We start from the raw sequence: 13,889 nt of genomic DNA on the forward strand, positions 1-13,889 counted from the left end.
TGTAAAGGTTTCTCAATGGGGCTTTTGATAAGATGCGTAAGGATGGTTGTACCAGTTCCCATGATATCAGATTCTGTTTCCTATTTATTTGTGGGCCCCTGTTACACTTCATCAGTGCATGGTCTCATATGACCATGGATTATTGGGTGCTAAGCATAATGGAAGTGAGATATACCCTCCAGTTTATTTCTCCACCTCCTCCCCATTCCTCTTCAGGGACCTATCTTACAATCAGCTTCTGGCTCAGGAGTCTCAATCTCTCCTTCAGGTGGCAGCTGTGGAAGAGGTACCACAGAATTTGAGGGAAGGGCTTCTACTCCTGTCATTTCCTAATTCCCAAAACCAAGGGTGATCTCAGATCTATTTTAGACCTGTATCAATGTCTACATCAAGAAAATAAAGTTCTGCATGGCCTTCCTGGATTTCATTATTCCCTTCCTGGATTGTGGGGACTGCTATGCCACTCGGGATTTAAGGGCTGCCTACTTTCACATATCTATTTTCCAAGGGCATAGAAGGTTGTTCAGTTTTGTTGTGAATCTCACACACTACCAGTCTGCAGTCCTCTCATTCAGCCTGTTGGGGGCTCTGCTGGTGTTTACTGTACCAACATTTTTGTAAATTTCCAATAATCAGGCACCTTTGGGACTCAGTGGGTGCCGGATTATTGGATATGCCAGAGTACCGGAAGGGGTACTGAAGACAGTGAATCTATCTAGTGACTTTGGAGGTGCAGTTCCCACCAGTGACTGAGATTGGCACCAAAGTAAGGGTATGTCTACACTACCCCGCTAGTTCGAACTAGCGGGGTAATGTAGGCATACCGCAATTGCAAATGAAGCCTGGGATTTGAATTTCCCGGGCTTCATTTGCATAAGCGGGGTGCCGCCATTTTTAAATCCCCGCTCGTTCGAACCCCGTGCCGTGCGGTTACATGCGGCACGAACTAGGCTTCCTAGTTCGAACTACCGTTACTCCTCATTCCACGAGGAAGCCTAGTTCGAACTACCTAGTTGGTGCCGCGTGTAGCCGCGCGGCACGGGGTTCGAAAGAGTGGGGATTTAAAAATGGCGGCGCCCTGCTTATGCAAATGAAGCCCGGGAAATTCAAATCCCGGGCTTCATTTGCAATTGCGGTATGCCTACATTACCCTCCTATTTCAAAATAGGAGGGTAGTGTAGACATACCCTAAGAGAGCCTGCAATGAGGCCCATGTGGTCAGTTTCACCTTAGATGATACCATGGGATCTTTTACTGAATAGTAACTGGGAGCAACAGATTTCCTGTAGGATGGCCGCAACATCACTAGCTCCTGCCCTGCTAGAGATACTGCTAGCAATAGCAATATCAGTTCTCTTGCAGTAGCAAATGCCTCTGGCATGGATGACACTGCAGTTGTTATACCAATAAAAGCAAGCAGGATCTGATGAGGGGGATAAGGCAAAAAGCCACATTTATTGTAAAGATAATAATAAAAAAAATAAAGAAAAGATGGAAGCAAACAACGTTGTTTAACTACTTAACCCTTATACATATAAACATTCATTCATCCATTCATTCAGGTTCTGTGTATTTGTTATAGTTACCAGCCTGGAAGTTGCTTGTGACAGAATACTGGCCAGGTACTCTGTACACAAGTGATGGTAGTGGGGAGTGAAGTCCTGATCAGATGTGCATCTGAAGCTCCTGGTAGGCTGGCAGCAGAACCTTGGACTCCGATTCCATAGTTTTTTAGTCCAGTTCTTATAGGAATTTCTTCCCATGCCAGTCTATGGAAATTGCTGCATCATGCTGATGTCTCCAGGGTAGCTGCCAGGTGCTCGTCAGTGATCTCATCAGGTGGACCTCCAGTACTTGGTTTTCTTCACTTGACACCTTTTGGTTGCACTGGCACCTGACGCCTTCTTCAGCCCTTTGTTGCTGTATTCTCAGGCTGGCACCTCTCAGAACCATTCACTCATCATCCAAGCACTCTCTCTCTTATATACATTCCTTAATTAATGTTTCCCATACAATATTTTTGTATAATAATAACTTTACATATATCAGAGTTGTAGTCACAAAAAGTTTCTGGGTGGTATTGCTTAAAACATTCTCTGAGTGCTGAGTAAAATCACAATGTTTTAAAGAGAACAGGCATCAATTATGTAACAATGCCCTTAATCAATTACAGGGCTTGGCTCCCATAGCAGAGTTAGTGGCTTGACAATGCATTGTTACAATGTATCTTTGCAATGTCAATTTCAAGCAGCCCCTTGCACAAGCTTGAGCATGCCCTGGGGCACAGAGCGGGGGGCTGTTTCTGGCTACATAGGATTATATTCTTAATAGTTCTAAGTTACATGACCTAATATATTATATTCTAAAGGGGCAATAAGAATAATAAATCTAAACATTTAACAATCTTAACTAATAATAATAAGAAGAATTAATAATAAATCTAAACACTTTAAGTTATGGGGAACAAATTATGGGGAGTCACTTCCATTTGGGGGAATCACATTTTTAATACATTGATATGTAATCCCTACACAGTAACTGCTGGTTCTCTGAGGTAGACAGCTTATTCTGTAATGGACTTAGTGGTGCTTTCGTAAGAGCCTGCATCAACACTGTGACTGCTGAGAGGCAGAGGCGGGCCTGACTTACATCCTACTCTGATCTGATCTTAATGCATATCTTCAGTACTGGGGAACATCCACTCTTGACAGAAGCAGCAGCTGATCTTTTTCTTGGCATTGGGGATAGTGAACAGTGCCAAGATTCTTGAATGGCAGGAGAAGCACTCTTTACTGACACCAAGGTACCCAGTTCCCAAGTTCATTCATTTCAGATTAGAGGAACTTCAGTGCTGCCTCCATAAATAAAAACTTCAGCCTGACCTCCTGGCAGGAGTAGCAAGTTATGTGGGCCCATCCCTTCCAGGGTCCAGGAATATTCCTGTCCTGGGGGCCAGATCTCCCCCAGCCTTGGGTGATTTTTAAAAAGACCTAGGGACCCCTGCTGCCATCACCACTGGCAGTGCAGCTGGGATAGAACCATGTCTAACCAGTTGTGAAGCGAACTAGCTACACTCAACTGGCCAAATAGTCACATGTTGCTAGCAAGCTGGACACAACAGGGCTAGAGCAACTTTCTCCCCACTCACTTCGTGTGCCTGCCCACACATCCCTGAGGCCCTGGTCTCTGTGTCCGGCCCCTGCCTCGAGCACTCCTGCAGCCACTGGAAGCTCTAGGTGCAGCACTTGCAGTGCACAGGGACCCCACAAGCTCCCCCACTTGGAGCTGGTGCTAGAGGGGATGTCCTGAATAAGTGCTGCACCTCCCCCCTTCTCTCCCCCCCAGAGTCTGCACTCCCTCTGCCTCCAAATGCCATCCCTCCCATACCTTCACCCTCCACTCCCAAACTCCATCCCAGAGCCCTACCCAGAACCATAAAACAGATAGTGATGTGGGAGGGGTGCGAGCGCCGAGTGTTCTGAGGACCGCTACAATTTCAACAAACCTGCTACCCCTGCCTCCTGGCCCACTTTCATGCGGGGCTTGAAGTCCTTGCAGACCTGGCAGCTGTCCCCAATATGAGCCTTTGCCAAATACTTCAAGCAGTTAGATTGCAGGTTGCTCAGGGGCATAGGCCTGTTCCAGAGGGCACAGTGCTGTAACTGTCAAAACTATGCCATGTAAGGGAGATATACAAACTACCATTTACAACTAACTCAACTATACACAATTATAGGAAAGTGAAGATCAATGAGGACTTGCTGGAACTGTTGTCCTGAGAGAAATTTCTGGCAACACTGCTCAGAGCATGTCCATGCCTACAGTGAAATGCATATGTGCAATCACTCTAACATAATTTACTTCCTTGATCATGGAATCCAACATGGACCGGACTGGTGTTCTGCATGGACTTTGACAGGTGTCAGAGTGGTTGCTTTTGGCCTGGTAATGTGTTTTCTATGAAGGGCTTCAGAAAGGAGAGGAGGAAAATAAAGATGTATTTTGCGTGACACTTGAAAGAGGAATTTAATTTGGGTCAGTGCTAAACTAGGTGGCAAACTTTAAACTGTATGAGCAATTGGTGCCTTTAGTTTATGGGGTGATCTACTGGTGTGGAGATGTTTGGTTGATAGCCAAACCTTCTGGTCTATCTTTAATTCCAGCCCCTTCTGTTTCTGGCAATCCATATCTTGTTTGTAGGCCTTCTCTCTCTCCACCTGGTGTTCTTTGAGTTCTTCCTGGACGTGACCAATGGGTTTGGGGATCTGGCTGTTAAAGTGTGTTAAAAGGAAAAAAATGAAATATTAATTTCAAAATGAACAGTGGCTGTGTGTTTTTTCTTAGCACTATTGCCCACTATGTTGCATTAACTTTCTTGACTCAACAGTTCACACATGAGAGATGCTTGAATGAAAATAACTAACAGCATTCTAGAGAGAACAAAGGAAAATTCTGTCTTGAGGTTGTGATAAAATCTTGAAGTACTGAAATAAGCCTCAGGCTTTTTGCACATATTGTGCTCAAATTATGCAAGAGACTTTCTGCAACAGGGTTCTTTTGTACACATTTCTTAACCTTTTCCCACTACTTTTCTTTTGAAGATATGTATTCAGCAATTATTTTTTTAAGTGCCAGTGGCCATCTAGAATGAGGATTAAGCTGCAGGTCGTCCACGCATGCTTCTAAACTGTGGCACAGGAATATTTTGACTGTATGAAGGCTTTATAAAAAACACTTCCATTTGCGCGCCATTGAAATTGCTTATATTATGCACGAAGAGCGCTACTCTATGTAGAAGAGCCTCAGTGAAGTTTACTAGGTGGTTCTAGAAAACAATTGTGCCACTTTGGCTTTTTGTAATATAAATAGTTTATCTCAAAAGTAAACAGATTTTTATTTTCTTTCATCTTGTTACAAATACAGTTCTCCTGTTCTCTGGAATCTTTTTTTGGTTTTCTTCACTGCTGTTTGTAACCGCTTAACAGTGTTAACAAAAATAATCTGTGGTTGTATTTCAAAAAGCAAATCAAAATAATTGTTTAATACTTAATGTAGCACAGTTGATCCTCAAGGCACTGGTCAGATAAGGATTTATCTGCACAACCCTCTTGTCAGGTAAGGGAGTGCTACCTACTATCCCTGTCTTACAGATGGAGAAACCAAGGTTGACACACATACGATCTCAAGGCTAATAAGTGGCAAAGCCGGGACTGACTCAATCCTCAAACTTCATCCATGAAACTAATCTGCCCCTCATTTAAATTTTGTTTTAATTGAAATTAGATGACCATATGGATGGACAGACGGACTCTCTCTCTCTAACTCTAAAGTGCAAAACTTTCTTATGGGAGAGAGATTGGTAGAGTTTAGGCTCAGAGGTGATGGGTGAGCCAGTCTGAGGCTCGTTATAAAGGAAAAGTGGTAGAATTAATTTTTGGAGACGCACGTCGTGAGGGAAACTTGTTCTCCACCCACACAATTATTTTTAGCCCCTACCAAGGTGTTCTAGCTTACTGTGCAGGTCCTTATGCTTTCTGTCCATAATATTCTGAGACTCCAGTATGCTGGTATTGGGTCCAGACGAGCTGTCCTTTGCCCTGTGCTATTAAGCGTACTATAATACAGTGTAGGACCCTTCATACTCCACTGCTGAGCAGTATACTTGATTTAGTGAGAGAGTGGCAGGCTGATAGGCAATACATATGAGGCCCCTCACAGAGGCCTCTGGACAGAGTTGCCCCATCCGCAGGACATACTGTGACAGCTGCCCCAGGCCTCACTTTTTGGGGCCCTGCAACAGCTGCCCCAACTGCCTTATGGACAGAAGGGACCAAGAGGATTAAAGGGACCACCTTCCCTCCACACTTACTACATGGGAGCTGGAGCATCCCAGCAATCTGCTCTGTGTCCTGGCTTGCTGTGCCTCACTTCTCTGCGGCAGCCGACCGCACCAGGCCTTTATCATCTCCCAGGCCGCGTTGTTTGGGGATGGGGGACAGAAGGATGGGGCAGAGACAGACAAGGCACAGGGTTTGGAGAAATGGTGGGGTGGGGGTGGGGTGGGGGAGGAACGAGCCTAGAGTTGCCATGTGTCTGGTATTGACCCGGACAGTCCAGCATTTTTGCCTCCTGTCCGGTAAAAATATTCAGAAAATACGGGACACCTAAAATGTCTGGTATTTTGTGATTCTTCCACCACCCCCCAAATCCCAGGTGTTTACGGGGTTCTGCAGAGAAACTGTCTGGCCTAGAGAAGGGAGACAAGATGGCGGACAGCCGCCAGCAGCCTGTTGGGGCCAAAAAGCCTCAAAAGCATTTCTTAAAGGGGCCATGCTGTTTTTATTTATTTATTTAGTGCTTAACTCTCACTGTCATCTTTTTTTTTTCCCCCCCGTCAACAACTTTGGTGTCTTCCCCGCCCCCCCCCCCCCCCCCCCGATTTTTTCCCCCCAACAGAATTTTTTCCCCAGTGGGTTTTTTTCTGGGGGGAATGTTCAGTATTTTTGGTTAAACCATCTGGTAACCCTAGATGAGCCTCACTGTGAGAGGGTTTTCCCAGACCCTGTGCCTCCCTCGGGATGGCCCTGTTTCTGGGCAAGGGTGGCATAGCTTGCCCCAAAGTAGAAGGGACTAGACAGACCCTCCCGCCCCTCTCTTTCCACCTGAGGACCTGATACCAGTCAAACCAGAAACTGGAGCAGGTTGGGAGCTGCAGATCCTCCACCTGCACAGATTGCAGTGTTGAAAGCAGTCCTTGCCTTGTCTTTGCCCTTTGCACCCCCATCTGGACCAGGTGGAGGGCCCATAGCTCCCCACAGCTGCATGCACTGCTCGTACCATGGCTGGGCTGCAGCCCCCCCCAGCCAGAGTCCATGTAAGAACTGCATGTAGGCAGCTGGGGGGAGCTGCAGATCTTCCTGCTCTGTGAAGGGGCAAGGCTTGGGGCTGCTTTCAACTCCTCCCCTTTCTCCAGGCAGATGCAGGGTCCAGCTTCCAGCCTGGCTGGGGATGGGAGTCTTCTGAGGAAGAAGAGGGACGCCTGCTGAAAAGTGGGAGGGCCATGTTTAGGATTGCCAACCCTTCCAGGATTGTCTTGGAGTCTTCAGGAATTAAATACTGATCTTTAATTAAAGATTGTTGTTTGAGGAAACCTTCAGAAATATGTCCAACCAAAATCGGCAGTCTTTGCCATGGCCCCTTAATCTGCCTTATTCTGGCACCTCCTGCCTCTGGGTCAACACACAGTGGTAAGGCAGTAAGTGGGTAGAGAATCAGAGGAAGGAGACCAGCAAAATTTGTGAGGAGATATAGAATCTTTTTCTATAGTTAGCAGACTGATCTTCATAAAACTAGGATAAAAATCCGGGGACAGCTATTGGCGACACAGGAGATTCCCATTAAACTGGAATAATTGTGGTAAATTTAGGACTTCTGCTCACAAGGAAAACATGAATTTTCTCTCATCGGGATAAAAGTATTTTTCTCTTCATACTGCTTTGTGAAATATCAGCAGTTCTGTTTTTGAAGAAATTTTAGCTGTTTTTGAAGAAATTTTAGCTAGCTTGTAGTCCCAGTATGAGCAGCAATTGCTGTAAACTAAAACACAAGAATACTGTATCATCATGCTTAGAATTGCTGATTCGATTCCAGCTGTTCCCAGTTTGAAACAGCTTGTTTTTATATTCTCATTTTAGTAGTTCACCTTATAATGTTTGTGAACTCACATTCCAGCTTCACAATATAGTTTGTTTCAGAATAGAAAAGGCTTTTCTTAGGTGACCTTTACAAGCAGCTCTTCACTGGAGGAAGTATATCTGGAAGTTTGTAATTCAATTAATTTTACATTATTTGTCTATGTTTTTAAAATTTTATGTTACTCATTTTAATTCACTTTGATGTTTTGGCTTTTCTGCAGACTCTCCTCCATTTCCTTGTTGCAAGTGGATCTATTGATGCTTCTGATCACATTAGGGCCAGATGCTCTGTAAGTTGCAGAAGTGAAAGGCAGCTCTAAGAGAATTTTTTCAGCAGCACAAGGCCAAGCTGAAGCACTGTAATGGTTTTGTATTCAGGATCTTTTATAACTGCTGCCTCCTTTGAGTGTGACACTGATTTGTTTTCCTCTGCTAAAGCTCTTTTACTTCTCCAACCACTCCCATATAGCTCCCCACACCATCCTTTATAACACAGTACTCAAGTTCAGCTGACTCTGAATTATTGTAACTTACTAGTTCATTGTACATGGACACTGACACCTATAGGTAGCAGCAGATTTAAAACAAGAGGAAATATTTCTTCACAGAATGCACAGTTAAACTTATTTACATGGGATTCTATGAAAGCCAAAAGTATAGGTTCAAAAAAGAATTAGATCAGTGTATGGAGGAAAGATTCGTCAATCACCATTAGCAAAGATGGTCAGGGATTCAATCTCATGCTCCAGGTGTCTGTCCCTAAACCTCCAATTGTCAGAAGCTGGGACTGGATGATAGCAGCTGGATCACTGCAAATGGTCCTGCTGTGTTCATTTCCACTGAAGCATCTCACGCTGGCCACTGTGAGTGACAGGATACTGAACTAGATGAACCATAGATAGGATAACAGACCTACTACTACCGCAAGCTGGAGAGGGGGATCTCAGGTAGTGTTAACCTGTGATTTTGTAGGAAAGAACCAGAGTTCTCTGAGATGCTCCATGGGTGCAGTTTAACTGATGATCAAGATATTTGTGCCCATCCATCAGACTGGTTGAGAATTTGAAAGTGGAAGGCAGCTTGGGTGAAAGAGATCATGAAAACATAGAGTTCACAATTCTAAGGAAGGGTAGAAGGGAGAACAGCAAAATAGAGACAATGGATTTCAAGAAGGCGGATTTTGGTAAGCTCAGAGAGCTGATAGGTAAGGGCCCATGGGAATCAAGACTGAGGGGTAAAACAACTGAGGAGAGTTGGCAGTTTTTCAAAGGGACATTATTAAGGGCACAAAAGCAAGCTATTTCGCTGCGTCAGAAACATAGAAAATATGTCAAAAGAATGCCTTGGCTTAACCATGAGATCTTGCATGATCTAAAAATAAAAAGGAGTCCTATAAAAAATGGAAAGTAGGACAAATTACAAAAGATGAATATAGGCAAACAACACAGGAATGCAGGGGCAAGATTAGAAAGGCAAAGACACAAAATTAGCTCAAACTAGCTATGGGGAAAAAAGGGAAACATGAAGACTTTTTATAAATACATTAGAAGCAAGAGAAAGACCAAGGACAGGGTAGGCCCACTGGTCAGTGAGGAGGGAGAAACAGTAACAGGAAACATGGAAATGGCAGAGATCCTTAATGACTTCTTCGTTTCGATCTTCACCGAGAAGTCTGAAGGAATGCCTAACATAGTGAATGCTAATAGGAAGGGGATAGGTTTAGAAGATAAAATAAAAAAAGAACAAGTTAAAAATCACCTAGAAAAGTTAGATGCCTGCAAGTCACCAGGGCCTGACGAAATACATCCTAGAATACTCAAGGAGCTGATAGAGGAGGTATCTGAGCCTCTAGCTATCATCTTTGGAAAATCATGGGAGACAGGAGAGATTCCAGAAGACTGGAAAAGGGCAAATATAGTGCCCATTTATAAAAAGGGAATCAAGAACAACCCAGGAAACTACAGACCAGTTAGTTGAACTTTTGTGCCAGGGAAGATAATGGAGCAAATAATTAAGGAAATCAGCTGTAAACACTTGGAAGGTTGCAAGGTTATAGGGAACAGCCAACATGGATTTGTAAAGAATAAATCATGTCAAACCAATCTGATAGCTTTCTATGATAGGATAATGAGTCTTGTGGATAAGGGAGAAGCGGTGGATGTGGTATACCTAGACTTTAGTAAGGCGTTTGATACGGTCTCGCGTGATATTCTTATCAATAACAAGGCAAATACAACTTAGATGGAGCTATTATAAGGTGGGTGCATAACTGGCTGGATAACCGTGTTCAAAGAGTAATTATTAATGGTTCACAATCCTGCTAGAAAGGTATAACAAGTGGGGTTCCGCAAGGGTCTGTTTTGGGACCGGCTGTGTTCAATATCTTCATCAACGATTTAGATATTGACATAGAAAGTACGCTTATTAAGTTTGCAGATGATACCAAGGTGGGAGGGGTTGCGACTGCTCTGGAGGATAGGGTCATAATTCAAAATAATCTGGACATATAGGAGAAATGGTCTGAGGTAAACAGGATGAAGTTTAATAAAGATAAATGCAAAGTGCTCCTCTTAGGAAGGAACAATCAGTTTCACATATACAGAATGGGAAGTGACTGTCTAGGAAGGAGTACGGCAGAAAAGGAGTATGGCAGAAAAGGATAACTAGGGGTTATAGTGGACCACAAGCTGAATGAGTCAGCAGTGTGATGCTGTTCCAAAAAAAGCAAACATGATTCTGGGATGCTTTAACAGGTGTGTTGCGAGCAAGACACGAGAAGTCATTCTTCCACTCTACTCTGCATTGGTTAGGCCTCAGTTGGAGTATTGTGTCCAGTTCTGGGCACCGCATTTCAAGAAAGATGTGGAGAAATTGGAGAGGGTCCAGAGAAGAGCAACAAGAATGATTAAAGGTCTAGAGAACATGACCGATGAAGGAAGGCTGAAAGAATTGGGTTTGTTTAGTTTAGAAAAGAAAAGATTGAGAGGGGACATGATAGCAGTTTTCAGGCATCTAAAAGGATGTCATAAGGAGGAGGGAGAAAACTTGTTCATCTTGGCCGCTTAGGATAGAACAGGAAGCAATGGGCTTAAACTGCAGCAAGGGAGGTTTAGGGTGGACATTAGGAAAAAGTTCCTAAGTGTTAGGGTAGTCAAACACTGGAATAAATTGCCCAGGAAGGTTATGGAATCCCCATCTCTGGAGATACTTAAGAGTAGGTTAGATAAATGTTTACCAGGGATGGTCTAGACAGTACTTGGTCCTGCCATGAGGGCAGGGGTCTGGACTCGAAGACCTCTTGAGGTCCCTTCCAGACCTACTATTCTATTAAATGGATTATTTACGCTGTGAGTTTGATCTTTCTTCTTTGTCTCTTTCCCTCCTCACCCTCCTTTTTGGACTGCTGGAGGTCCTTGCAGGTCGATGGATTTTTCGATGATTTGGGATGGATTTGTGTAGGCAATTAAGGATAAGTTCCTAATGGTTGCAATAATATGTCAGGCTGTTTGTATATTACATACATCCCCACACCCTACTGCTGCCTGCAGCTCTACAAGAGTGAACAGTACTTAAACATGGAGCATTTATTTATAAGCTATCAGGAGACAAAGGTAAATCTTTGGTAATTAATTAAAAATATACCAAGTGGGCTTTCTAAGCTGAACAGTTTAGCTAGGGCAACCTAACTTTATAGCGTAGACCAGCCCTGAGAATTGTATGGGGTTAGAACATCAATCAGTTAGTTATTCTGCCATTGTGAAGCTCATTTTCCAGTTCTGCTGTTGATTTAATAGGGTATGTCTACATTGCAATTGAAAATCCAGGGCTGGCCGGGCCCCCATGCCAGCTGCCTCAAGCTAAGGGGCTGTTTGACTGCACTGGAGATGTTAGGATCCTAGAGTTAGCTTATCTGCTCTTACTGATTGAAGAGTTAATTCTCTTTCCCTCTTTTTCTAAATCAATATAAACACTGCCTAAGCATGGCTTAATTTACTGTTAGGTAAAATATTTGCTGTACTAAGAGAGACGCTATTGTACTGTGTGTGTATGTATATATAGTTTTGCTGAAGGTTAAGTATTTGTAATATCCTGTGGAACAGAACTTCAATGTGGTTTTCTGCTGAACTCCCAATATTTGAGGATATTTATTAGAACTTTTTAATCCTACGCCAATTTAACCAGTAGCAGACTAATAAAATAATTTTGGGCTGTCTGCCACGACAAATGTTGACATACTCTTATAATGTTGACAAAAAACTAATAACTTTTAAAGTAAATGGGTATGGAAATCTTGCCAGAAATATAGTGTCTGAAACAGAGTGGTTCTGTTTTATTTTACTGGCAACACTTGTGGATTTTGTTTGAAACAAAGACACTGCACTGTTTCAGCTTTTAGAAACATGGTTAACTCTTTTGAGGCTAATTTTTGTTTTCCAGAATGAATCCTTTTACCAGTAATGAGTGCTCCACTGTCAAGGAGTTAATACTGTAAACACCTAGATTACTAGATTTACACAGAAAATGTGGGTAGCATAAAAACAAAGGTAACTAGAGTATTTTGATCATGTGACAAGAAGAAAAACACAACAAAAATTCATATGGGTTTGTGCAGAATCTTTTTTTATTTCAAAAATTGGTAGATCCAAAGGTGTCAATACTGTACTGATAAGTACACTTTCCCATGATTTATTGGATAAGAGGCTTTGTTAATGAAATTGGCATGGATTCATTTATTTTACTGGATATGTTGAGAGGTTTCATCTGCAACCTGTACTGATGAAGGTTTTGGGATGATGATTATATTTTTAAAATGCTGAGTTTATTTAGAAGGTTTCGATTGGCACTTTATGATTTTATAAAGAAAATATGCTAAATCGGAAAAATGAATAGAATATGTTAGTGACAATGTCCATTACAAAGGTATAATGAATGACCCCTCGGGGATAGGGATATAAAAAGTTAACCAGTTAACAGGTAAGCATTAGCCTTCCTGGCATACTTACCAGGTAAATGGTTAACTGGGGGGGGGCGGCTGCAGCCCTCCCCCCACTCCTGCTGCAGCCCCCCCCCTTGCTGCAGCCCAGCCAGCTGGAGCTGCCCCTCCCCACACCTACAGAAGGCCAGGCTGGAGGAGCCCCTGCCCATGGTGGGCTGCCTGGACCTCAATTAACCATTACATGATTAAAAGTATATTGTTTAACCTGTTAACTTTTTAGAGGGATATTTACATCCCCACTCGGGATTGTTTGCCCTTGTTTGTCAAATTCAACACCAGTCATGTAACATAGTCCCTTTGTTGAAGTTGCTGATAAGAAGTGCAGGGAGTCAGGTGGAAAAGCAATTATGTGAGCAGCTCTTATACACTCAGACTTTAATTGTTAAGGGGAAAATTACTACACTGCCTAGAAGAGCTCATCAAAATAAATATCAGAATTTGGTATCAAGCCAAATAAACACCTATTGTATGGCATCTGGTCCTCTATATGATATGGGCTTTCTTGCATGTTATCCAGGTCATTGTTTTTGTAATTCTGCAGAAGATATAAGATGAATATGAGAGGTGGGATGGGGTTCTGGTAAGAAAACTTAAAACTGACTTAGAGTGCTTTCCCCCAACAGTATGTGGAAATTAGGAAGCTGTAGGGGGCCTGGCAGAATGAGACCACATAGAAAATTAATATTATGAAATAAATGTAACTCAGTTTGACAGGCAGGCTCATACTTGAACTTTAGGGGATTCCTATTCTTTAAGAAAACCAGTAAAAAAGTAACCTTTTATTGTGGTTGAGTTTTTAATGACAGGAAGAGCTTTTAGCCCTGGCCTCAGACTTTTCTATCTGCATATCATATTACTGTTTTGCTGAGTGAAGAGCAAACCATAACTCTGTAACATGCAAGAATATAATAGCTGTATTTTCCAAGGTGCCAAGCATCCTTAACTTTAAATGGCTTAAGTAGTAATTTAAATGCTAAGAATAGGGTCTTAAATATTAGGGCCTGGATTGTTAAGCAGGAGTCTGCATGTAATATGATTTATGCAACTTCAAAAATAGATGTGCAACTTTTCTTTTTGTTGCCACATTTTTAAATGATCGTTTCCTAATTCATTATGCAATAGAACAAAGAGCAGAAAGGACTGAACTGCTATGTGGGAGGAAGCTGGCGGAAGGGCCACATGAGGAGGTGGCTACCATC

At 42.8% G+C, this 13,889-nt stretch overlaps 1 protein-coding gene across 8 annotated transcripts in view; it reads left to right on the forward strand.

The window, feature by feature from the left end:
• Window positions 1–13,889, forward strand: part of ARHGEF3 (Rho guanine nucleotide exchange factor 3) — a 256,294-nt gene that overhangs the window by 209,214 nt on the left and 33,191 nt on the right. For 3 of the 8 annotated variants that reach the window (XM_075938874.1, XM_075938877.1, XM_075938876.1), the window contains exon 5: window positions 7,916–7,984. The exons of the other annotated variants lie outside the window; for them this stretch is intronic. In XM_075938874.1, the coding sequence (XP_075794989.1) occupies window positions 7,916–7,984 (69 nt within the window). The remainder of the gene's footprint in view (window positions 1–7,915; window positions 7,985–13,889) is intronic. 8 annotated transcript variants of the gene reach the window in all.

Source organism: Pelodiscus sinensis, chromosome 11 (assembly GCF_049634645.1).
Source record: "Pelodiscus sinensis isolate JC-2024 chromosome 11, ASM4963464v1, whole genome shotgun sequence".
NCBI lineage: Eukaryota > Metazoa > Chordata > Testudines > Trionychidae > Pelodiscus > Pelodiscus sinensis.